Raw genomic sequence first — 26,438 nt, forward strand, 5'->3', positions numbered from 1 at the left:
TGCCAGCGACTTCTTGTGCACTTGTTGTTCAAATGATAAACTAAGAAACTTCAAACTTGAAAAGGAAGTGAACTGTTGGAAAAGTGAAAAGTGGGAATCCACCATCAGCGCGTTTCTCAACACCTTCACCAAAAGACTTTCACTTTCAGACAAAAATATGTCAGTCAAGGATCATTATAGTTAAGGTGTTTGTGTGTGTGTGGTGTGTGTGTGTGTGTGTGTGTGTGTGTGTGTGTGTGTGTGTGTGTGTGTGTGTGTGTGTGTGCGTGCGTGCGTGTGTGTGTATCTCTTTATCATTCATCCAAGCGAATCCATCACCTTGTTCAGTGAATTGGAAACAGAAACTAAGACAAACTGTGTGTGTGTGTGTGTGTGTGTGTGTGTGTGTGTGTGTGTGTGTGTGTGTGTGTGTGTGTGTGTGTGTGTGTGTGTGTGTGTGTGTGTGTGTGTGTGTGTGTGTGTGTGTGTGTGTGTGTGTGTGTGTGTGTGTGTGTGTGTGTGTGTGTGAGAGAGAGAGAAAGTGAGAGAGAGAGAGAGAGAGAGAGAGAGAGGGAGTAAGGTCTCCTTACAGAGGCAATGTGCCAGACTCACAATTTCAGTTGATGTATGTTGATGAATGTATAAATAACTAAACATGAAAAGACATTGCCTCTGTAAGGAGACCTCTCTCTCTCTCTCTCTCTCTCTCTCTATCTCTCTCTCTCTATCTCTATCTCTCTCTCTCTCACACACAACTCAGTCGTGCGCTGGAATGGTGCAAAATATGATAATAGTGGGAAACAGGTGAGTGTGTTGTTTTGGCGCTGACCTGCTATAATCACTACACTACCATTCAAAAACTGTGGAAACAGATATAGTCAAAATCTTGAGGTGACACACACGTAGGCCTAGATCTGCAGTGACAATCCGCGAGTCGCGGCCGTTAATCAGTGTGCATTAATCAATACAATCGGCCGTATAAAACACGCAATCTTTCTCCTTATCAATCTTCCCGTTTTTCGGTTTTGTGCCCCCGAGAGCTTTCTTTTCTGCCTCTCCAACTTTAGGTCCCTGTCATCAGATGACAACACGATTCAAATGAAAGCTCTCGCGCTCCAGCGCATGCTCGAGGGGGCGCGCACTGGAGCGCTATAGTGTGGGGAGGAGGAGGCGAAGGAGCGGGGGGCGCCTTAACACTGACGTGCTTCTGTTATTGATCATATCATTTACACAAAAGCTGTTAAATACAGAAAAATGGCGACTCCAAATAATTTCCCCCCGATCGCTTTGTCGCCGCTCTAGTGCATACCCACTTTTTGCGCCACTGCACTGTAAGACATTTCCCTGTAAAAAAACATTAATCAACTGGCAGCAGGGTTGCCATTTTATTACTGTTAAATTAACATTATATGACTGTCAATAAAATTGACAGGATTATGCTGTTAATGAAGAAAACTGTATGAACCTGTTTTTTCAGTAAAAACAGTAATCAACTGGCAGCAGGGTTGCCATTTTCTTACTGTTAAATTAACATTATTTGACTGTCACTAAAATGTACAGGATTATACTGTTAATGAAAAAAGGGATGAACCTGGACTAAATGTTTGTTATGTTGTTTGCACCGTGAGCGAAGGGGATGTTATATTTCATTGGGCAGATGTGTTTCATTCCATATGTAAATTTACTATGTCCCCTATTTGTTCAAATGCTAAACACAGAGAGCAGCTTCTGTTTGTTACTTCAAGACACTTTTTACAATATATCAAGTTCAATGGAATGATTCATTTCTATTGTAAATTGTCTCCTGAGTTGAACTAGGGATCTTGTTTAAGATTTCCACAAACCGTTTGTTATAACCAAAAATAACAGTTAGTTCACACAGAAATGTTTTATTTAAACAAAATGCATAGTGAGGTAATGGAATGAAACATCCCCTTTACTGAGGGTGCAAATAGCAACATAACAAACGTTTAGTCCAGTGCAAGTCATTGTGGGAAAGGGGGCGTCTCTACAATACACTTTGTTGTGCTTACTTGATTTATCTAAGGCAATCCGTTTCCTTAATTCTACTGAGTAAACACAACTCTTCAGTTAAGTAAGACTAACTTGGTTTAATTACGTTAACTGCAATTTCCATTTCCAAGTAGATATGACTCAACTTTAAGTAAACTTAACCAGAGGCTATACAGTAAACAACACTTATTAGTTAAGATGTGGATGGATGAGGATTAATGAAGAAAACTGTATAAGCTTCACATGTGCAGGCAGCTCATGTCAAGTTGTCCCTTCCAAGTTTGATAGTAAATTAACAGGAAAGTTCAGTATTTTTGAAAAACATTACCGTTCCGTAAAATAACAGCAAAGGACTGTAATTTAACAGACTGCCTTTTATTTTAACAGTTAAATGCTGTTTTTATAAATAACAGGTAAATGCTGTTGAAATCCTGCTGTAAATTTACAGCAATTGTTTACAGTGTGGCGTTGGGTCTAGAGGGTTGTAACATTTCTCCTGTTTACTGATCCTAGAGATCATTTCCTTAATGCGCAGGTCCCGGATATTTTCCAGAGATTCATTCTTCACGTGGTGTTCATATGTAACAAGTTTGTTTTCTATGCGTCTCCTCTCCCGTTTAGTTGACATTTTCCCCCCCATGTTTCCTCACACGCTCCTCTACGGTGAAGTGAGGACGAGTTGGCTGCACGGAACTTAATCTTGTGGGTAGGCAAGGCCTGTTTTGAATGTTTACCTGAAGTTGTGTGGTCATGTTTCTCTCTCTTTCACTTGAAATTATTCTTTATTTTTATTGGATTTGCTGAATACAAATGATCCTCTCAACCTCGTTTGCACTAAGGGAAGTTTTGTTTTTGAGATGGACTCAATAAGCCTTGTTAGTCCTGTCAATCAGGTGTTTTTTTGTTTGGGGCATTCCACTGTTGCTTTTGGACACACCAAAGATTGTGCTTTTATAACTGGGTGTGTCAGTAACAGGCATTTTCTCTGGCACTTGTGGTGATGGAGAAGCATCTTAAAATTGTTATTTCCCTGTCCCATTCACAGAGCACACAACCAATCAATAATATGTCAGTAACTGGAAACACAATTAAAAGAATGTAATTGTACTGATTGCAAAAGAAAAAACAAGTTATTTTTTAGCGTTACTTCATTCTTCTACCTGTGTTTTTCCAAACGAAACAAATAGGCAACAGTGCTGTTCATCTGACTTCAGGACTGTGTCTCACCTCAGTTCGTTGCTTTCTTTGTGAGCTGAAAAAGTCAGAGGAAAAAAATATAAATGTATTTTCGTCTTTGTCAAAATTTTAAAAACGACTGAGAAAAAAATATAGGGGAGAACGGGGTAATCTGAGCCACTTTTTACATTAGCTCCCCTCTAAGCGAGCTAAAATGATTTATCACTCAAATTTACACATTTCCCATTAATTCAGGATGTTTCCTAGAAATGGGCATTAGCAGAATTTTTTCAAGACAAAGGGCAGTGAAAATATGATTGTTTTAAAGGTCACATATTATGCTAAATGCACTTTTTAAATGTGTTCCAACATATCCATGGGTCCACGGTGTGCCTAGAGACTGCCAAAATATCAAAAAAATAACAATCTCTCCTTTTCTCACTCTCCCCCGTTCTGAAACCCCCACCCCTCCCCCCCAATATACTCCTTTCAGAATTCTCGCGGTTTATGACGTCATAAACTGCACAGCCACATCCCCATATTTTCTTTATATGTCCATGTTTCCCCCCCACATTAGCAGTAGTCTATGATAACCCCACCCCCCCATTTCTTATTGGTCCACGGCCCCGAGATCCTCTGGAAAATTTTACGAGCGACAGCCATGTTGCTTTCCCCGCTAAGCGACAAGATGCCCATACAGCCTGAATGTTACATACACCAACACAGAATGCTTTTGCTCATACTCCACTAATTTATCTTAACCACAGCAGTCTATGCCTCGTTTTTAATAACACAACGGATAGGAAGCTACCTGTGCTTTTTTTTTAAACGGTGAAACTAAAATAATAGTTTTTATTGGTAGTTTTGCCTGACTGGTGTATAGCTATTAGCTTTGGGACAAGCAACCAGCTTTTGCTCATAACACACTGTTTATATTCCCCACAGCAGTCTGAAAATGACTCGTTTTTAACATGACAAAGGATGGGAAGATATTCCTGTTGTAAAATATACTTTTAAGAGCTAAGCTCACTGGGTGGATTTGGTGAATCGCCACAGGCATCCGGTTAGAGATGAGGCAGGTCAGGTTGCGTATTCGTATACAGGCTTTATTGTTGTCCACAAATTAAACAGACTGACTTGCTTGGAATGTGTTAATTATAAGCTACTCATCCAAAACAAGTGACGGGAGCGATCTTTTCCCGACTGCACTTCACAAAGCATCACTCAGTAATGCCGCTGTTGGCTGAGTCACGTCTTAACCGGAAATGCCCATATAGGGGCTAAAATGGCCGCTCAACCACTACACAAAATAACCCATAGAGGGAGCCTTTTCCACAGCCGCCCCCAAAATTACAAAGTAAATTTGCAACAACTAAAAGGCATTGATAAAGTCTCTTAAGGGCCACTGAAGAAAATGTCTCAGTCCGGCAGAGCAGGAAGGCAAACCAGGCGGGCGACTGGCCGGGTGTATGTCCGATCTTTCACCTTGACCTCTGCAGTCCTGATGCGGCCATCAGCACCTGGGAATACCTGAGTTACTTGTCCAATGGGCCACTGGGCTCTGGGAAGCTGGTTGTCCACTATCATGACGGTAGTCCCCAACTGTAGGTTCTCTGACTCTGTGCACCATTTCTGGCGGGCTTGAAGACCAGGTAAGTAGTGCCTGATGAAACTCTTCCAGAAGTGGTCGGCGATCAACTGACTATGCCTCCATCGTCGGCGGCTCAGCAACTCGGATTCTGGATACACCACCTGTGGGATCGATGAATCTGGCCGCCCCATCAGAAGGGTGTTGGGAGTCACTGGGTCAGGGTCTGCAATGTCCGAGGACGTGTAACCAAGCGGCTTGGAGTTGAGGATTGCCTCTACCTCTGTAAGCACTGTACGCAGGACTTCTTCGGTTACGACTTGATCCCCCAGTGTAACTCGGAGGGCTGCTTTGAGTGATCTGACTTCTCTCTCCCAACAGCCTCCAAAGTGGGGAGCGCTAGGGGGGTTGAAGACAAAGCTTATCTGTTGGCTGGCTAATTCTTCTTGCAGCTGAGGATCATCCCACTCTCGCTGCTTACACCAGAGACGCTGCACCAAAACCTTGGCTCTTGTGGTGTAGGGTGAAATGTACCCCAGGGGGTCATACTGGCTAGCCAGCGTCTTATAAATGTTCCGCATTGTGATGACTGAAAAATCGATTGGGCGGTGCTTGTATGACAGCAAATCAGATTGGCAGTTCCAATGCAGTCCAAGGGTTGACTCTTGTGCGTCTGTCTGACCATGAGTGAGCCACAACTCAGTACTGCTGGATTTTGCTTCAGTGGGCAGGTGACTGATTACCGATGGGACGTTGCTCGCCCACTGACGCAGGTCGAAACCCCCAGTAGCAAGAAGATCTCGCATCTTCCCTACCAGCTTCTTGGTTTCCTCTTCAGAACTGAGACTTTGCAGGCAGTTGTCAACATAGAATGACCTTTCTATGGAATCACGGACATCCTCACCTGGTTCACTGTGGTCAATGACGTGCTTTTGGAGAGCAAACGTGGCGCAGCAGGGACTGCAGGTCGTTCCGAAAGGCAGGACCTGCCACTCATAGACAGTAGGTGCACTGTAAACAATTGCTGTAAATTTACAGCAGGATTTCAACAGCATTTACCTGTTATTTATAAAAACAGCATTTAACTGTTAAAATAAAAGGCAGTCTGTTAAATTACAGTCCTTTGCTGTTATTTTACGGAACGGTAATGTTTTTCAAAAATACTGAACTTTCCTGTTAATTTACTATCAAACTTGGAAGGGACAACTTGACATGAGTTGCCTGCACATGTGAAGCTTATACAGTTTTCTTCATTAATCCTCATCCATCCACATCTTAACTAATAAGTGTTGTTTACTGTATAGCCTCTGGTTAAGTTTACTTAAAGTTGAGTCATATCTACTTGGAAATGGAAATTGCAGTTAACGTAATTAAACCAAGTTAGTCTTACTTAACTGAAGAGTTGTGTTTACTCAGTAGAATTAAGGAAACGGATTGCCTTAGATAAATCAAGTAAGCACAACAAAGTGTATTGTAGAGACGCCCCCTTTCCCACAATGACTTGCACTGGACTAAACGTTTGTTATGTTGCTATTTGCACCCTCAGTAAAGGGGATGTTTCATTCCATTACCTCACTATGCATTTTGTTTAAATAAAACATTTCTGTGTGAACTAACTGTTATTTTTGGTTATAACAAACGGTTTGTGGAAATCTTAAACAAGATCCCTAGTTCAACTCAGGAGACAATTTACAATAGAAATGAATCATTCCATTGAACTTGATATATTGTAAAAAGTGTCTTGAAGTAACAAACAGAAGCTGCTCTCTGTGTTTAGCATTTGAACAAATAGGGGACATAGTAAATTTACATATGGAATGAAACACATCTGCCCAATGAAATATAACATCCCCTTCGCTCACGGTGCAAACAACATAACAAACATTTAGTCCAGGTTCATCCCTTTTTTCATTAACAGTATAATCCTGTACATTTTAGTGACAGTCAAATAATGTTAATTTAACAGTAAGAAAATGGCAACCCTGCTGCCAGTTGATTACTGTTTTTACTGAAAAAACAGGTTCATACAGTTTTCTTCATTAACAGCATAATCCTGTCAATTTTATTGACAGTCATATAATGTTAATTTAACAGTAATAAAATGGCAACCCTGCTGCCAGTTGATTAATGTTTTTTTACAGGGAAATGTCTTACAGTGTGGGTCATCTCGTTTGAGGTCCCTCCAGAGGAATCTCAGCAGGGGCCTGTCTTCTGGGAGCAGTCGTATTTGGTGAAACATACCACGTATGTCGCTGCTGATAGCCACCTTGTGCTCACGGAACCTTAGCAAAACCGCCAGGAGGGATGGACCGAGCGTGGGTCCTGGAAGCAGCAGCTCATTCAGGTTCTCCCCTCTACACCAGAAAGAACAGTTGAACACAACCCTATGCTTGCCATTGTGTTCCACCATATGGTGCGGGATGTACCAGGCCTCACTGGTCTGGTCCACCACTTCTGGAGCCAACTTCACCACATACCCTGCCTGCTCTAGCTTAGTGATCTCTGCTTGGTACGCTGTTGCTTGGACGGGAGTCTTAGCCAGCCGCTTCTCGATCCCTCTCAGTAGAGGCAGCGTTGCTTCTTTAGGAGCTTTGAGGTTCACCATGTTCTTCACTCTCAGCAGGGGTGTGGCATATCTTAGCACCCCGTCCACATCAACTCTCACTGTCCTCTCTTCAAGCAGACTGACTGCCTCATGGTCCTGCTTTGACCTTGTGATAACCTTTTCACTCCTGTATGGTAGCACATCCAACTGCCAAAGCTTCTCCACATGGCTATGCAGGTCGGCATCAGGGGATGGTACAATTGTGAAGAGGCACTGTGGGACATGAGGGTTTTGTTTGACTTCACAGGCGGGGCCCTGTAGAGTCCAGCCGAGGCGGGTCTTGATTGCTGCAGGGCCTCCTGGTGGGCCGAGGCGAACCGGCTCAATGGGCGTAATGAGATGAGGGAAGTCTGACCCGATAAGTAGGAGTGGGCGTACTGCATCAATCTGCTCTAGAGGCAGGCCTTTCAGGTGGTGATACCTTTGCTGTAGGGCTGTCACTGGCTGCGTGTGTTCAGCAAGGCTGAGTGGTTCAGCAGTGAAGGCACCGCCAATCTTGAAAACCTTTGAAGGTTGACTGACGGGGGATAATGTGAAGGTAACTGATGCACCCTTGAGGATTTGCAGGTCTCGGCTCACAGTACATAGGGGTAAGTCTTCTGGGTGACCATCTAATCCAAGTCGCTCAGCGGCACTGTGCAGCAGAATGGTGCGTTCGGACCCATCGTCTAAAACTGCATAGGTCTCAAGACTCCGGTCCCCATTTCTCAGGATAACTTTACTTATCTTCAGCAGTACTTTCTTGCTCCCCTTTGGTCGGTCAAGAGGACTAGAGGACTTCACTTTGAGGGCTAGTGAAGCACGCATTCACAGCTGCTACAGTCTCTTGGGGGTTGTCATTTCCCTTATCAACCACCTTATCATTCACTTCGTGGAGGATGAGTAGGTGCTTGCGGTTGCAGGTCTTACACAGGGCTTTAAGGGTGCACTTTGCAGCCTGGTGACTGCGGCCACAGCGCCAACAGCGTTTGTTGTCGATTATCCATTTCACTTTCTGCTCCTTTGTTAACTCCTTGAACTTGGCACAACCATTTAGGTAATGACTGTTGTTGTCACAGTACGGGCAGTAACCCGTCTTCTTCTCTGGGGTCTTAGCAGTGGCGGGCTGCGGGGAGACCTTGGTGTACTGCTCTCTGATGACTTCTCTGTACCGAGGAAAACATTGGTAGCCTTGGTTGGATATTTCGAATCTTTACGCTGCTCTTTTCCCTTCGGCGTTGTGTTGTCTCTGCAGGAATGACATGACAATGAGTATAGCCATGTCAACTTTGTGCAGATATGCAGTCACTGGGACTATTCAGGAGAAAAGCCCAGTCGGACCTCAGCAGCTGATCACGGGCGTAAAGCCGAAAGTGTGTCCCTCAGTACCCGATGCGATCGCTGATTAATGAATGAACAGTAAACAAATATTTAAAATAAGTGTATTGATTATGGGGCCCATTGTAGTCCGGAAACCAAGGCTATTGCCTACGTTTTCCTATGGCTAGGTTCACCTCGTCTGCACACAAACACACACACACACACACACACAGACATCGTTATTGATGAATGAGAGGGTGATCCTTATCTCGTAATTACGAGATCCTTATCTCGTAATTACGAGATACTTATCTCGTAATTACGAGATATTATCTCGTAATTACGAGATCCTGCTCTGAAACTTTTTTTTATTTGGTGAATGCTCAGCGCCACCGTATTTTACTGACCTGGGCAGCTAAAAAATGGATGTGTGCCTGGACAGTAAAGCTATGTGCTAAAAGCCAGCTTGACCAACCCATCCATTTCACACTAAAGACCCGTGGTGGTCACAAGTATGCTGCCATTGGCCAAAGGGAATAATTGGTGAGTTAACTGAGGTATTTGTGAGATATCGTTTTGTGTATGTAAGTATAATGTCATATATATTAGCGACGCGGCCTCCCGCTAGCATAGCCACGTTAGCATTAGCGCCGCGCCTAGCGCGCTAGCTATATTAGCAACGTTAGCATGAGCCTAGCGCTGCCTAGCTTCACAGGTATCTGTCTAAATAAAGTGTGTTTATAGACACTAAACTGTATTTGAATAAATGTTTGCATGTTCCACATTCAAAGTGCACATTGCTATTTCAGTCTAAAGTGAGCAAAAACTGAGTCTATGCATGTGGTGTTGTGTAGAATGGTCATAGAGATTACATGTTTCTTTAATTAAAAAATAATTTCAATCTGTACAAGGTTCAGTGAGAATTTTATTTGATTAGGGTACCAAATATATTTTATTAAAGCAATATAAAGCATTATGTGTTTTAATGTGGAACCACAATGCTATAATGATTTAGATAAAGGAAATCAAAATGCATTTGAACTATTTTGTGGTAATTCTCAGATCATTTATTTCTATGATCATCAACTGGGTGATAGGACAAGATTCTTGGATTCTTCAGCCCGACTGCTTCAATTGAAGAGGAGTCCAGCAGGCCTGGAGTGGCTAGTAACCCAACAACTGGATCTAAAGAGAGCGAACAATTATTCAAATGTGCTCATTCAAATAACAGTGGCAGGACCAGGTTAAACTAGTGGTTGGTCACAGGAGAGTGATAATTAAGTTGTTTTATCTTGAGTCCATAATGAAAAAAATGGCACTGTTGTGTTTTTTTTTATGTTTTACTGAGAATCAACAATGACATACACTTCAAGGAAGAGAGAGTAGAAAATAAGTATTTTACATTTACTTGTCAAACCTAACTGCTGAATCAGTGTGTCTTATTTCACCATTGCTGTTAATCCATTTTCTCCCGAGCTACTAGGAGCTTCAGATATTCTGGTCCATAACAAAATTATATATCTTTTTCTTACCATAACAAAGCGTTTCATGAGAACTGATGTTATATATTACATATGTTTGCTCAGTATCATAACTAGTGGTACTGGGTGTTATGGTACACTTTACTGAACTTTTTGAATGTCAATTTTTGGACGATCTGTCGTTAAACAATTGCCTAAGTGACACCTAAATAAATACATGCATTAGTTTTATTGTCTTTTTTAGAGGTATTGATGGTACTTGCTGTGTACCTACATGTTGTGTAACTACTGAAAAAAGTTAAATTTACTTCAAATAAATGTTCTTTCCTGTTCAGATATGCTGCCTATATATTTTTTAACTTTACTTTGGGGTCATCCAGTGTTACTCATCAGTTGAGCAAAACTTGTCTCTATTTTCTACTGTTACTAGTTTGTAGAGTGTCTACAGACACTAAACTGTTTTCACTTTAATTTGACAGTCCTAAGACCTCTCTACTAATGCTTAGTTGATTATCGACTGATAGTTTGTTGAGAATCAACTATTTTCTCTGTTTTGCTCTGTTAATAGTGTGTAGACACTAAACTGTTTTCACTTTAATTTGACAGTCCCAAGACCTGTCTACTTATGCTAAGTTGAATATTGACTGATAGTTTGTCGACAGTCATATGACAATCAACAGGTAGTCACCTACACAGGGTGCCTATTGATTGATAAAACATTCTCATCTTTATTTTACAATGAACATATATGATCAACAGAGGGTTGAATGTTCATTCATTAGATGTGTTCCTTGTGAGTGGGGGAAAGTTGATCCATATGAAACGTAAGTTGAGAATTGGTTGATAACAGCAGTTGATAGTCAACTTACTAGAAGTTGACACTCAACTGATAGTTGGATATTTGTAAAGAACATGTAATAAAAAGTACAATGTCTGTTGCAGACTGTATTTGTAAAATTAAATGAACAAAATAAAATGATCGTATAGTTAACTAACACTTAGTTGAATGCATGTTACATATTTGATGACAAGCTTTGTTAAGTATCAACTAACTCACTGTTTAATATCAACTAACCATCTACTAATAATGCAACTAATAGTTAACTGACAGTTAGTTGAATGCATGTTACGTGTACAAAACAACATCTACTAAACATGCAACTTATAGTTAACTGACAGTTGAATGCATTCTAAATATGTATCAACTTACTCACTGTTGAATATCAACTAAACATCTACTAATAGTGCAACCTATAGTTAACAGACAGTTAGTTGAATCCTTGTTTTTTTATCTGTTGAACAAGCTCTGTTGAATATCAACTAATCATCTACTAATAGTGCAACTTATAGTTAACTTACAGTTAGTTGAATTCATGTTACTTATCTGTTGAGATATGTAAACTCATTCACTGTTGACATGCAACTGCGTATCAACTGATGGCTTGTTGAGTGTCAACTGTGGACTATCGAACTAAAGTGTTACCGAAAAAAATATTATTTAATTTTTGTCTTTGTCAAAATTACAAAGATGCTTTTTAGGGGCTGCTCAAGTTAAATTGGGGTTCCTTAATATTCATTATGACATAATGGGCAATGACTGATCGCTTAAGGTAGGCTGTCAGTTAATGCTAATGAAAAACATTGAAAGGAAGCCACACCCTCACTTACATCGTTTCTGATTTCATTCTGTGATGGCCAGCCGTCAGTGAGTATTAACAGATTTTTAACTCTGATCTCAGTTTACAAGTAGTCCTGCTATTTTATATTATTGTCCTGCTCCACTTTTAAGACCGATGCTGAGAAGTTCAGGCCACATCTGAAAATTCTCAATCATTTTGAGGTTTAATGCTGGATAGGAATATGTACTGCAGCTGGCATTAAGAAGGTAAGAGCAACACAGAGAGAACCTGTTTAAACAGAGAACCAATTGGAAGTAACTATACTGCATACAAACAAAATGCTAGTTAATGATATAAACCTGAGGCTCTCATAACAAGTGAGAGATGTAAATTAACCTGACCATGCAAAGCAGCAATAGGAAGATTTAAATCTAAAATTCTGAATCAATACATCAATACGAATTGATCTGTGTTTCTCGTATGTCAGGAACTATCAATTTGCTGTTTGCAATGCAGATGCATGAGAGAGAAAGAAATGTTATGCACAGAGCAGGCAGGTGTTACAGTGAAGATGTAATTCACTTGCAGGGGTGTAAAGTAGCGAATAACAGTTACTCGCGTTCCTGTAATTGAGTAGTTTTTTCGTGTACTTGTAATTTTTTAAGTGATTTTTAAAACCTATACTTTTACTTTGAGTATGTTTATTTTGAAGTATTGTACTTCGCTACATTTTATATCACCTGCGTTACTGAGTAAAAAAATAGATAGGGAAAGGAGAGAAAAGAAAAGAAATATCGCGGGGGGCTTTTATTTTTACGGCACAATACCGGAAACTAACAGAGAATGATCGACAGGATCATTGCGACTAAATGATAACAACAAACATTGCTTCCCTCTATCATTAAAACAAATGAATCCTAGTTAAACTGTCATTGTACCGCACTTGAAGACGTGAAGGCTTTTAAATGCAGCAAACCTTTCATCCAGCCGTGCGATCGGCCCCTCCCTCACCTATAGCTTTCAGCCTAACAGTGCAGAGTAGGATGGAGACGGTGCGTGTTGCCGGGAGCTTTGAACAACTTCCAGAAGACGGCAGAAAGTCAGCCTTTGCTCGAGAAGAAAGGTAAAAGTAATAGACTAAAACAATGTGCAAAATCTGTTACGCGCGGACACGCGAGTCAGATGACATGCGCGACCGTGAGAGAGAGAAAAAAAGGCATATCCGACCCAGCTGCACCTCAAAACATCACGACCAATTAGTTTACTCACTTTAAGTCGAATCCAAGTGGTCTATGACCAAGCAATAAAGGAATAAAAAACACAGGAAGTTTAAAGCTCCTTGACTCTTGCCACCACAACAGTCATCAATTAAGAACACTGTAGCCTACAATGCAACTTGCTTATCCTGCTTAGCCAGCTCCATGAGATATAAATAAAATATGCCCTCACATTCCTGCTAGCAAAAGACGTGCCCTATCAACAACATTTGTAACGGTTTATTTTGATTTTGACACTTATTTTATTTAATTATAAAAAATATGTTTTACTTAGGCTATTTGCATTTTCCTTGTTTTCAGTTCAATTAGGATATGTTTAAAGTCAAAAGTCATGGTTTCAAATGTTAAATAAGTGCATGTTGCAGTTCTTAAATCAATGAATAATTGTCTAATAATTGTGATTACAATGTCAATCAAAATAATCATGATTATGATTTTTGTCAAAATCGAGCAGCCTAACCTTGCAATGTCCATGGTTTAGATCAATTATACACAATTACATTATTAGAACTGCAGCTGCAGTCTGTTTAGGTCTGTAGACCGGTTACATTCCCATTCCCCATTAACAGACAATTTGCTCCATATTTGCTTATCTAAAGTATAATGACATAGTATACATCCATACATGTGTGGTGACATGATTTGTTTAATTTGTGCACTTTAATTTGTAAAAGTGTTGCATTAATTAAACAAAACTAGTTTGAGATTTATATCCCCTTGTCTATATAAAGAATGCCCTACACAGAAGAGACCCCCGCCCCCTCCCGCTGTTAAAAAGTAACTAGTAACTTGTACTTTAAGTACATTTTAAATCAGCTACTTTTTCACTTTTACTTCAGTATATTTTTAGACCAGTACTTTTACTTTTACTTAAGTAAAATTTCATCCAAGTAATCATACTTTTACTTGAGTAGAATATTTTTGTACTCTTTCCACCTCTGTTCACTTGATATGGTAGATTACATAGCCTACAGTAATAGACTATAATGTAATATTAACTAAATATATCTTAATGGCATTTTCCTGTCTATTGAGACACTCAACACTGGCATTAATGTTTCCTTCTTTGAAAACCACGTAATAAAATAATAATGCTGTAAACATGGTGTGTAGGCTAAATAAATAGCGTAGGCCTACTGCCTTTCACCTGGCTTATTTTTATAGACCTACGCCTACAGATAACTGACTTTATTTGTAATTCACAATTTAGAACTGTTACACAATAGCCTACACATAATGACCCTAATAATTAATAGGCTAGGCTATAATGTAGCGTAGCCTACACACTATAGCACTAGTCACGTAGTTTTTCACAAAGCCACACCCATGTCCACACCGGGAGATTAGCACTGTAGGTGGCTAATATAATAGGCTAATTTTTCGTCAGGAAAATAACTTTGAATTAGGCAACTAGAAAATTAACGAACAAATGGTAGCATTTTCGGGTAGTCGGACCGGTGTGTCCTGGGGCCTCATTTATAAACGTTGCGTACGCCCAGAAGAGGGCGCACGCCAATTTCTAAGCAAATATTGGGATTTATAAAAACCAAACTTGACGGGAGATGTGCGGTCCTCCACGCAAACTCTGACCCATGCGTACGCACAGAAAGTGGAGAAAGGAGAAACGGCGACTCCGTCGGCACATGTATGAAGTGCGAGAACGAATGTGTTTGTGTAAAATGTATCCAGATAGGCCTATTATAAGCCATGTAGGTCTATCATATATTGGGAGTTCCTTTGCGAAACGGATGAAGCCATTCTTACAACTAATGAACAAATGCCTCCACGGATTTTTCCATGGAGTGATACCAACAAAAACAAAACGAATTAGGATCTTAAATAGTCTACAAACGGAGACATATGAGTGCAAATAAAAACAAAATAGCAACGTTCGAATAAGCTCTGCAGTTACTAAAGAATAACCTATCTGCATGTTGTGGAATTAATTCTGATAATATTGAGGTGGAATACAGCCTATTACTTTTACACTGACGCTGTTCTCGATGCCTCAGTCAGGCAGACAGGAGTGCACCTTTTCATACACTAATGATAAGCCATACTGTACATCACATAGGCTACTGTGATTTTTTTCACGGCTTTTAGTCCGTTTTATTTATGTGTTTTTCTTTGTGTTTAAGCACGTCGCGATTGTGTTTTGAAAGGGACTGTGAAGTTTATTATTAACCCTCCGCCGCCCGTCACTGCCCCGGGATGAATTCTCCGAATCTGTATCTCATGGGGGGTCTCAGTGCCCCCCGCTCGTGGCACAAACACTGTTGTGTGAGTGAGGATATGCACTTGTTTGCGTCCACTTTTATGTCGGATCACTTCTTTTTATTTCGGCCACAGCGTTCACAGAGATCGCCACAGGCTGCACTCTATCGCCTTTACGCTCACACTGCCACCAAACTATATTTTCCCTGTTCGCCACTTCTCCAACGGCTACTTCGGGGTGACCGCAGTGATCCACACCGTGTGGAGTTTATTTTTCCATTTCCCTTTCAGTCGGCGATTGCCACTACCGCCTTCATGCACTCAGTAAATGATATTAATTCGGGCGTGTCGATGACTATGTATGGGTAAATATGGGCGGTACGTGAAGCCCGCAAAGGCTGCGCCACATTTAGAGTTGATTGTGATTTATAAAGGGAAACAGGCGTAGGACGTGAGTGCGCACTGTTTTATAAATCCGAATATTTTTGTTCGCACGTACATCCTACATTTCTTCCGTACGCCAGCTTCCACGTGAATCCCACGCAAAGCTTTATAAATGAGGCCCCTGGCCTTTACTATAATGACTGATGGAAGTAAGCAGCGTATCCCTTAACTACTCTAAGGTAATAGGCTCCCCCTGCTGGATCCCTCTGGTAACTAAAAAGATTATTTGAACTAACTAGGCTTCCTAACTAACTACTTCCACTGAAAGTATTTTCTTAACATGGAAATGCACATAAAACCAATTCAATCTGTCACACAAGCTGTGGTAAGACATACTTATATTTCACTGAAAAGGAGCTTCATTGTTTGTGTTGGTTAGGCTACCATTGTAATTCAAATGTGTTATATAAATTCACTGTGTGTGTCAGCAACATAAAAACCCTGGAACAGACAAATAAGAGTTAATTTCAAAGAGAAAATAACAGTTTTTCTTCAGGGGGAGATTGAAGAGGAAAAGATGAATGGCTCCAGGAAACGACCCCCTGAAGAGGGGAACGAGGGAGCAGAGAAGAGAGAAAAACGCAATAAAGATGCAGGTGAAGTGTTGTTAGTTCTAGTGTTTTCAATTACCATATTCAGTAAAGACTCCAGTCTAAAGAAAGCATGCCAAAAAAGCTGTCTGTCTCCTGTTGCGCTATTTTTTTTGTTGCACATTCTGCATATTCCATGTATAAATAAGTAGTGTATTATATGAAACTGTGTTTTTCTCTGTTTTAAGTCCGGACACACAAACTTCATGGTCTGTATAATCAGGGAGCCACGTGTTACCTCAACAGTGTCCTGCAAGTTCTCTCCATGACAACAGAGATCCACAAAAGGTTTGACATCAGCTGTTATCATCTGTAGAAAGTATAATAAGCAAGAAAATAATGTCAGTGATGATGTTAAGGTTAAAACAGTCGGTAAACAGTCACCGACCGTTTGCCCTCTTCCTAAAGGTTGAATACATCACTGCCCACGGATCAAGAGCTGAGAAACATATTTGAAAGGCTGAAGAAAAAAACATGTGGAACAGAGATCATCGCAAAGAGTTTGGATATTACAAATGGTTAGTAACCAACTTACTAGTAGAAACTAGAACTACTGCCTGGCAGTTGGGCTACATGCCATAACCTCACAGTTAAAGTAGCCTACATTGGTGGTAGGCAAAGCTTTAAAAAAGGTAAAGCTCCTAATAAGCTACAATATGGTACAAGGTCACTGCAAAATGACAATATGTAAGATTGCAGTAACCTTTGACCTCCAATTAAAACATTTAATAGCAACAAGAGGGAAAGTCACACAGAAGCTGTGGGTTGACTGAAATGCTTTGTCTAATGTCTGTGTGTATAATTTTCAGTTCATCAACAATGTGATGCAGCTGAATGCCTTGAGATGATTTTACACAAGGTCAGCCCAGAGGCATCTGAGGTGAGTATCAATCCTACACTAGTGTACTTGTCCTCATATCCGAAAGCTGTATTTAAATTGATATTTGTATCTCAAGGTTTTCCGAGGAGAGCTGAAATTTTCAACAAAGTGCTCTAAAGGCCACAGCATCATCGAAGAAACAAACCCGTTCTTGACTCTTCCGCTGTCACTGAAAGATGCCCACGATTCAAACTACAGCGTGGTGAGCAACCCGAGCCCAGAGTTTAAGTTCAGTATTTAAATGTAGCATCCACATTTATCATCATAAAGAGTTATAAGATAAGTGATAAGACATGTGGGGAGTCAGTAAAGGGAATATAACTTGCTTTTCAAGAAGCAATAGTAAGATTTGGAAAAGTCTAAAGTTTTTTTTTATTCAGCTAATTTCCTCCCCATGAAACTTTTTTTTAAAAATTTGATTAAAATTCTTAGATGAAATGTTTCCCCATAGGTTCTCTTTAGAGAGATTGACAATTTGGGATTTTTAAATTTTTTTACAGGAAATAGGCTTTGAAAGGATTTTCCAGAAAAAATCCTTCATTGAAGACAACATGGTTTACTGCAACAAATGTACGAGGAAAACAGATGCGATTAGTGTGAGTATGATGACCAATTATAAACAGTACTAGAATCAAATGAACCCTTTGTATGTGTGTTTACAACACTGTCTGTTAAACAAAATATGTATTGTTAACTCATCTTTCTTATGTTATTTAGAAATGTGAGATGGTGACATTTCCGAAGATTTTGACTCTACTCCTCAAGAGATTTGTCTACGACTACAACACCAGGTCACATGTCAAATCAGACCACTGTGTGGATGTGCCATGTGAATTAAACATAAACGTAAGGGAATGTATCTTTGAATACTGTTCATTATGTCTACTTTTAAAATATTTTCACATACCTGAATGTCTTCTTCATTGTAGAACAAGAAGTACAGACTGTATGGGATGGTGAATCACATGGGCGGTCTAAGAGGTGGACATTACACAGCCACCATCCTGTCGAACGAGGACCAAACCTGGTATGAGTTTAATGACACTCACGTGGAAAAGGTGAGGATTTCTTTATCATGTTTGGCTCGTTTTCAAAATCAAGATTTTTTTTTATAGATATGCAATATGTGTCAGATATGTGTTCAATGTTCCTCTTTTTTGGTGAATGGTACAGGTTGATGAACAACCATTTGCAAAAAACAAGACTTACAAGTAAGTTTGGTAGCTAAGTAATAGTACCACATGGTCCATTTAGCAGTTACTGTATGTTAGAGCGTTCGATCATATAATAAATCATAAAAAAATCGTAATTCGTAGATAGTTTTCCCAGTCTTTTTGGAACAGTGAAAGTTGAATGTCCCTTTTTTGGAGCACAGAAATAATTCCCTTTAAGCCAACATAAACAAGAAATCCTTAAAGTTTCTGAGGAGATCATGCCATACGATCGCAAGTTCCAGAACAGCCATAGTGCTAAATGGACCTTGTGGTAAGATTGTTTTGTCAGCAGCTCTTTCTTAGGTCAAGAAGGACTAATCTTAAATCTCAAGCCTGAGATATTTTACTTTTTTGTTGATTGTTCAACAGTTCCAGGACTGCATATCTGCTGATGTACAGAAGTAAGACCACAAACATACTTTAAAAATCATTGTATCTTATAATATCGACAGATAGTTCACCAATATATTACTTTTCCTCTGCTTTAAAGCTACAGAGAGTCCATCAACCAACAGGACAGAACGACAGGATGAAGTCAGTGTTTCAGATGAACCGAAGGGAAACAAAGTGAAAGGAAATAGCCACCCGAAACAAAATCAAGAGAAACAGTTAAGGATCAGTAAAGCAAAGAAGAAAGATCCACCCAACCCAAAGGTTCGAGCAGTTGAGGGTGATGAAAGATCCAGAAAGGTTTCACGCTTAGGAGAGGACATAATCAAAGCAGACAACGCTGTCCATCAAAACCAAATCTCAGGCTACTCCAGCAGACAACACCCGAAAACCTGGACGCCAGAAGCAAGGAGAACGCAAAGTAGGAAAAAATATGACGTTGTCCGTCCCACTTTCCCACTAGAAGAGAATCCACAACAACCCTGCAAGCGCACAGCTAGCATCTTGAAGAAACCTCTTGTCATTGTGGTCATCGTTTTCGTTTGTGCATTAATCGTGATACTTCCTGTTGTACTCACTACTTTGAGAAAGTAAGAGGTATTTATGTCAGCACTGAAAATGGCTTCAGAATAAGGTCAACCAGCAACTTGTCATTGAGCTGATAATGAAAAGACAATAATTACACATTCAAGACAATCATTTTATTGATCAATTGTTCTTCTTAATTTTTGAATGCCATTTATCAAACCCCGGTGAATGATCAAGGGACGCAATCAGGAACCTACAGTGACAGTATCTTAATATGTGGGTATTACATATCTTTCACCACATTAAATTAACTCCTTTACCAACGTAATTGTTAACATTTCTTTGAACATCTATAATCTGAATTTAATGATTATTTTGATAATTAATGATCACCAGAATATCTCTATTCATTGTTTAATTTTATTTTTGTTTTGACATGTTCTGTCATTATGCTATTTTACTGTCATTTGTAATCTTTATTTGTGAGGCAGTGAACCAGCTAAAAGTCAGACCAACTGCAAATAATGTTCACAACGACTGTCCAGTAAAAAATTTAATTAATGTTTTCCATATTAGATTAAAATGATTGATAAGCATTTAAAACATGTGTCCGAGAATATTTCTTTACTTTTGTGAAACTAGGGGAAATTGAGATGCTAACACAACGAGTCAGAGGAGATGTGGAAAATAAAAGTTATTTATTTACAGATTCTGAATTTTCAAAATAACAGACTCAGAAAAACATGGGGGAGAGAATGTGGGAACAAGCCATTTAAATCAGAGTTTTTTCAACAATGAGGGTTTTATATTCAGCGTATCAGTCTTTGCTACTGATCATTGTGAGCCTCTGGGGCAGTGTGGATGCGGACCCTGCAGGGGCGACACTTCCTGTGACTCACCATGACAACACAGAGGAGGGTCACTGCTGCAGTGATGACGAACACTGTGAGCTCTGTAGGCCAGGTCCTGTTCTGGGCTGAAGTCTCATAGGGATCACTGACCAGAAAGAGCAATAAAGTAAGTTAAGTAGCTATGAGTCATAGGTTACTATAAAGTTTTAAAGTGATACTTGCCTTGTAATGGAAGCAGGAAATGCACTGACTGCGTCGTCTGAGGAAGGAGTGATTTCGGGGTGCACACATAACCTCCTGGCAGGGCAGGAAACTGACCCCTGGTATCCTTTAATCTGATTGTCAAGAAACAGACGGAATCAGTCAAGTTATTAGGCCTACATTTCAAATGAGAACGAGGGGAACTGTTTGGTGCTGCATGCAACAATAATATGTCATTCAAATATAGCCTAATTATCTTTAAAAAAATGGTAAGCTAGTTTCCTTCCATTTGCCTAGCCTCTGTGAATAGGCTATCTTTTTTTATCTAACATTTATAATTTAATTCATAGAAAGGTATATTTTGAAATACCTTAGACTCAGTGGTGAAACAGTAACTCTCACCAACTCTTTATACTGTAGTAACATCCTGTAATGTAGCCTACTGTCAGTTGTTATTTAATATTACCTGAATGGTGCCCCCTGCCGGACAGTCCACCCACTCAGAGCCAGACAAACGGACCTGGAACCTGTTCAGACCAGTGCACCTGTGTCTGTAACACCGGCCCTCCACAGAACTGCTGGACTGAATAGACTCACTCTGGTTCTAAAAGATAGACAGATGGATGAAGAGGACATAAATGTTAGACAAAGGAATTAGTTAAGAAAACACAGATGACTAGCATTCAATCACACACACACACACACACACACCTGGCTGGTCAGGTTGGAGAAGAAGCAACGGCTGTCAAATCCAAAGATCTCTCCGCTCCAGTCCTCCTCAGCAGACTTCCCACCATTTTCCTCTTTCCAACATTCACTCTGACAAACAAGATGAGGAGAAAGAGAGGAGATGTGGCGCTGTAATGGCAATAGAATCGCAGGAGATTTCAAGAAAAAGAGGAGTGATCCCATTTTCCTGCTTTACAGAATTATAAAATTGGAATTTCTGTCCAAAATCGAAACATTTTCATGGATATTGATAACATTTTGATATTGATGACAATTTTTATGAATATCCATCAAATGGGAAATATGTCTAACAGTACATTATGAAATCCACAAAGGATATTGTTAGGAGAGTAGCATTTTCAAGACAATCCCATTAGAGCAATGGCCAGCGTCTTTGCGTCTTTACAGTTTACATGTATTGGTCAGCATCCAATACTGTGTAATTAACACATTTAAAGTAATAAATTAAGGGCTAGGTCTCATTTCAACATTGGGGAACACACATTAAAAGCGGGGGTCTCTGGGGGTTGTCCCCCAGAAAAATTTGAGGTTCGAACACTTCATTTTGTGCATTTTGGTTAATTTTTATGCAGTGATTTGTGTCTTCTGTATTTATTTATGGTGGAAATGTTAAGGAAAAGACAACTCGCTCCCATTGACACACATCTAATGGAATATAAATCAAGGCACTGAGGCATTCTGTATTGCATTCAAATATTTATTCTACTTTATTGTTCAAAACTTTCTACACATTGAAAACGTATCACCTTTTGGAGTGTTTTTTTGTAGGACTCACTACTCATGATGCAGCAGCAGTGTTAACTATTATGACACTATACATTGGAAATAAACAGGGTGGGCTATCAGCAGTCAACTAGGCAGATAGTTCCATGGCTATCAGCAGCTAGCTAACGTTAGTTTGTTAGCTAAACTTTAGGCAAAATAGTTAGAAACCAGATAATGTTAGCATCCATCCTTAGACACTTGACCTAATCTAATTCACCTTGAAGTTGAGAAAGTGCATCGTATTGGGCTTGACAAGCTCACTATCTAACAACTTACATTGGGACCACTACACTGCCTGCTGCACTCAGGCCCCCAGGATGCTGCCTTCTCCGAGCAGCCAGCATGGACTAGTGGCCAACCCATTGGTACTGCATGCTGTGAATGGGAGCTTATTTTCATGGTAGCCCTAAGGCAGATTTCCCCGTCCACACAATACAAGCGGCGAACAAGATTGTGTCGCCGCACAATTTTTCTGGATATCAATCATAGGCTCAAACTTATCTTGAGACCATATACTATTAAAACTGAAGTTTTTTCATTTCAAAACGCCACATAAAGCGTTTTATTAGCCCAACGGCTTTTAACGGCTTTCAGTTTGTTTTCGAGGGAGGAGGAGGGAGCGGCACGTCATACACTTGGGCGTGCCAGGGCTTACATGAAAGCAATATGGCAGCTTCCTTGTTGCTTCCATGGACCTATAAAGAAAGGTTGCTTCTCTGCGCCTGAGCAGCTTTCATAGGAATGAATGGGCGCCATTTTTCAATACGGTGTCCATTTCTTTATATGTCCATGGCTGCACTGCGGGAGGTTGACCAGCCGTCTGCAACGAGAGGCAGAGGCCAGCCGAACTTCGCAAGTTTAATAAGTGGGGAATGAATACAAACAATTAGGAGGGATATTTAAGTGTTTCGACCCCTGTACTGTTTTTACTGTTACGGGGGACGCATCCCCTCCGTGCGTTTCAATAAAAAAAAATAAAAAAAATAAAAAAATAAATATGAGAAATTTTTTAATTTTTTTTTAATAATTCATAATTCAATGCGGGCCGCGGGCCGCCGCGGGCCGCACTTTGAGAACCACTGCATTAGAGTAAAATAAAACTTACTCCATTCCTGAGGGGTTTGTAGACTCGACATCCCTCCAGGTATTTATCAGTCTGGCACTCCCCCTTGTGGAGGTGAAGATAATGACACCCGAATCCACTGAGAAGGAAGGAAGAACGCAAACCAATTTAGTAGTGGAAATGTGGTATTACAAGCAATAAAGTGAACCAAATTCTATTTAAAAACATTAGCTGTTGTGCAAAAAACAAATCTATAAATATAAATCTACCTGCCAGTGCAGAAAAAGGATGAGGAGTTGTCTTGACAGGTTGACAGGGAACCAAACATGGCACCTTCACCTATTAAAAAAACACATTTATGATTACATTTATAACTTTTTCTACTGCATACAATATCAAAGCTATAGTGCGTGACTTTTACATATAAATGAATGTCACATAGATTGTTAAGCCATTGCCAAATGAGTTTGCACGAAGTTGATCAGCTTGACAAAACCATCTGTATGGTAGCGTTTACAAACTGGTGTAGCACCCCTGCGAAGACAGTGTTGACTTAATTACTCAGAATTCCTTATCGGGGCGACAGAAGTTACTATAGCTTTAAGACACATAAGTCGGGCAGTCTACCTTCCTGTTTCCCTTACCTTTGCCCCACACTAGACTCTGAGCCCGGCTCATGTTGACAGCGTACCAGCCCGTATCCTGTAGTGCCGCCAAGGTTACCGGGTCGATCCGGACTGTGGTGGAGTCCCCCAGCACTGCAGCCATGATGGAACCACTAAGGACCCGGGACTCCCAGTGAGAGGACACTCTGCCTGGAGGGACGTCCTGAGGGAAGACAGTGTAAAATATGTCAAGAGAACACACAATAAATCAGAAGAAAGGTGGTTCAAGTCAGAGCTCTTTTGGTGCTGTTACCATGTTCTCTAGAGGCCCTCCGAGTTCAGGGTCAGTGGACCCCAGGTGCTGCTGCAGGGCCGAGATGACAGACGGGCTGTAAATCCTCATTTGGCCCGAGCCGTCAGAGTGAGTGACTTTACCTCGAGGAGAACAGCCAGCACCCACTGCAGCACAATTCAAATGAAAACACATTAGAAGAAATGTTGAACTAACCTTTGATGTGAGTTCAAATGTGTATTAGATTGAAAGAATCCTTGCATATTTAAGTCAAAAGTTTGTATCATGATAAACTTCATTTCAAACCATAAATATATCAAAATGTGTCTAAAAGACCTTGAGAAGTGGAGGAACAGTCTCTCCAGGTCTGGAAGAGATCTTTAGAGAAACCAAGTGCATGGAACAGCTCGTGGATCACAGTCTGGGGAAAAAAACAGAAGTGCAAACACAATTCAACACATTGAAAAACTCCCTAATTAATTAGTGTATGTACTGTATGCATTATGCGTATTATTTTTTAATAGTACCTGTACAGCAGCCCGGTGGCTGTAAGAGGCTGCTGTCAGTCTGTCCCTGCAGATGACCACCACCCCAGCTAAAGGTCGCCCGTGGGTGTCCGTCTGGCAGTGGACTGCGTAGGCCAGCACTTTAGGCTGAGGAGGAACAGGGCATAACGAACAGCAGTGAGAGGCTACTGTACTATACCTTTCAAACCTAAAAATGCATTGTTTCAGCATATTACATTCATCTTCCAAATGCTGTTGTAATAACCTGATTTTGGGAAAATGTATCCAGTGTACAAAAATGTAAGCAAAAGGTTTCCAAAGAAACTTATTAAAAATACAATCGGAAGGGTCTTCATGATGCTGTTATACATAATGTTGAGAAATTATCTCTGGGATTTATATATTTTAAAATGATTGGAAGTAAACCTATTAAAAGGTTTTTCTGTTGGTTTTTCTCTTGTGCTATATAACAACAATAATTTGTTTAAATTAAATATTCACCTACAACTATTTATTTTAAAATACTTCCAGGATATGATTTAAAGCAACATATTTGGATATTGTCAGTGGGTCTTTAACCTCGGCTCTGCACTTGTCTGTGGCCTGTACATGGAGGTAGAGCAGGAAGTCAGTGTCCGAGAGTCCAGCACCATCAAGCCGGAGCTCAGTCCTGTGAGGGGAATCAGCCTCAGAGAAAATATCACATCCAGCCAGATGATCATCAGGGATCTGTGGATAACAGAGGGGTTAACAGTGGATGTTAAGTTTCTCTCTGTATACAAGTAAATGCTGCCTATGTTTTTTCCCTTGGCACAGGAATAAACTCCTAGTAACTAAATTCCTTAAACTGATGCTCACCTTCACATCCAGACAGGTCTCCGATCTGTAGTTGTTGTTGGCTCGTCCACACCTTAAAAGGAAAACTTTAACTTTCTGAGATTCATATCTCCTTTGGTTAATATTGCACAGTGAAAGGAAAAAGATGGGTCACGCAATAGACCCTTTTATACAATCTAAATGTATTTTATTTCTGATATTTGTAAATTTTTTAGGTGATCATTTAAAGAAATAAAGCACGTCCACATCTGGCTAGAGTATAGTGTTTGAAGGAGCCTACCTGTTGTAGTTGGCAGAACTTGAATTCCTCCAAAGAAACTTGCAGTATTTATTGATGTCTCTGCTGAGCAGCAACGGACCTCGAGCTCTGTTCACTGTTGAAATGGCAACAATTAATAATAGTACGAGCATGCGAGTGTGTGTGTGTGTGGCCTATGTCTCACCTGACAGTAGTGAAGATACCATCCTCACAGCCTCTTCCATCGCTGCCTCCACCCTCTCTCTCTCTGCCTCCGATAGGTTGTTGCTCTCCCTCGGAATCCAGCTCTGGATCCTGATTGGCTGTGGAGAGGAAGGAGTGGGCGGGTCCATTTCCCTCAGGCTCCTGTGTTTCACTGACAGACTACGCAGATGTGATACCCTCCGTCCAGGATGATAAGTCTGTTGCCCGGACTTGGATCTCAGTCTGGGCTCGGTGGGTGGGATGTGTGGGTTGATGGGTGCAGCTCGGACCACCACAACCTGGGCCTGAACCTCGTCAAAGATGCATTTCTGCAAGGCTCCAGGGAGCTCCGCCAACATCACCACGACCAACAGCATCCACACCCACAGCCTCAGGGTTGGATGTAAAGCCATGATTACACCTGGGACCTTTTCAATGTCACAGTGAGGTTGAGGGTTGATTAGACATTTTGGCAGAGGAGTTTTGTTAAGCTGCATGATAAAAAGTGACATATTTTCTCATGGCTGTTTTGGATCAAACTAACATATATCCAACAGCTTATTGAGTGAGAAACTGATGGACACATCACAGTGAATAACACACGTTTATAATCATGATAGAAAAAAAAGTTTCAGATTGTGTTTTTATTGATTATTTTATGATAAGTCAACTTCCATCATTTGTGCCATTTAATAAATGTAGTTTCTATTGTAAAAGAGGTTATTTGGATAAATTGTAGAAAAGGTTGAGGCCACTTCTCAGCAGCATTTAGACCTTCATGTTGGAAAAAACAATACTTACAGAATTATAAAATAATAGTTAATGGATC

At 40.4% G+C, this 26,438-nt stretch overlaps 2 protein-coding genes across 4 annotated transcripts; one reads left to right on the plus strand and one right to left on the minus strand.

The window, feature by feature from the left end:
• The first annotated feature begins 11,839 nt into the window (after nt 1-11,839).
• LOC307269216 (ubiquitin carboxyl-terminal hydrolase 47-like) lies at nt 11,840-19,836 on the plus strand. Of its 3 annotated transcripts, none has more exons than XM_080052089.1 (12): nt 11,840-11,846; nt 16,192-16,291; nt 16,474-16,573; nt 16,694-16,803; nt 17,095-17,165; nt 17,242-17,367; nt 17,666-17,761; nt 17,883-18,011; nt 18,095-18,223; nt 18,339-18,376; nt 18,749-18,780; nt 18,870-19,836. In XM_080052089.1, exons 2-12 carry the CDS (start codon nt 16,213-16,215, stop codon nt 19,361-19,363), a joined length of 1,404 nt encoding a protein of 467 aa, XP_079908215.1. In that variant the 5' UTR covers nt 11,840-11,846; nt 16,192-16,212; the 3' UTR covers nt 19,364-19,836. The 3 variants fall into 3 exon arrangements, with proteins under 3 accessions (XP_079908215.1, XP_079908216.1, XP_079908214.1); XM_080052088.1 differs by lacking the exon at nt 11,840-11,846 and adding an exon at nt 11,868-12,026; XM_080052090.1 differs by lacking the exons at nt 11,840-11,846; nt 18,339-18,376 and adding an exon at nt 11,864-12,026 and having other exon boundaries at nt 18,870-19,062.
• A 438-nt stretch (nt 19,837-20,274) lies between these two features.
• cirop (ciliated left-right organizer metallopeptidase) lies at nt 20,275-26,022 on the minus strand (the record flags this gene model as incomplete). Its single annotated transcript, XM_080052486.1, has 13 exons — nt 20,275-20,483; nt 20,816-20,947; nt 21,061-21,168; nt 22,970-23,066; nt 23,197-23,266; nt 23,572-23,755; nt 23,846-23,991; nt 24,161-24,245; nt 24,352-24,477; nt 24,910-25,059; nt 25,189-25,240; nt 25,448-25,541; nt 25,611-26,022. The coding sequence occupies 13 exons, from the start codon at nt 26,020-26,022 to the stop codon at nt 20,355-20,357; spliced, it is 1,785 nt and encodes a 594-aa protein (XP_079908612.1). The 3' UTR covers nt 20,275-20,354.
• Nucleotides 26,023-26,438: the final 416 nt, after the last annotated feature.

Source organism: Ammodytes marinus (genome assembly GCF_949987685.1).
Source record: "Ammodytes marinus genome assembly, chromosome: 23".
In the NCBI taxonomy this organism is placed as follows: Eukaryota; Metazoa; Chordata; class Actinopteri; order Uranoscopiformes; family Ammodytidae; genus Ammodytes; species Ammodytes marinus.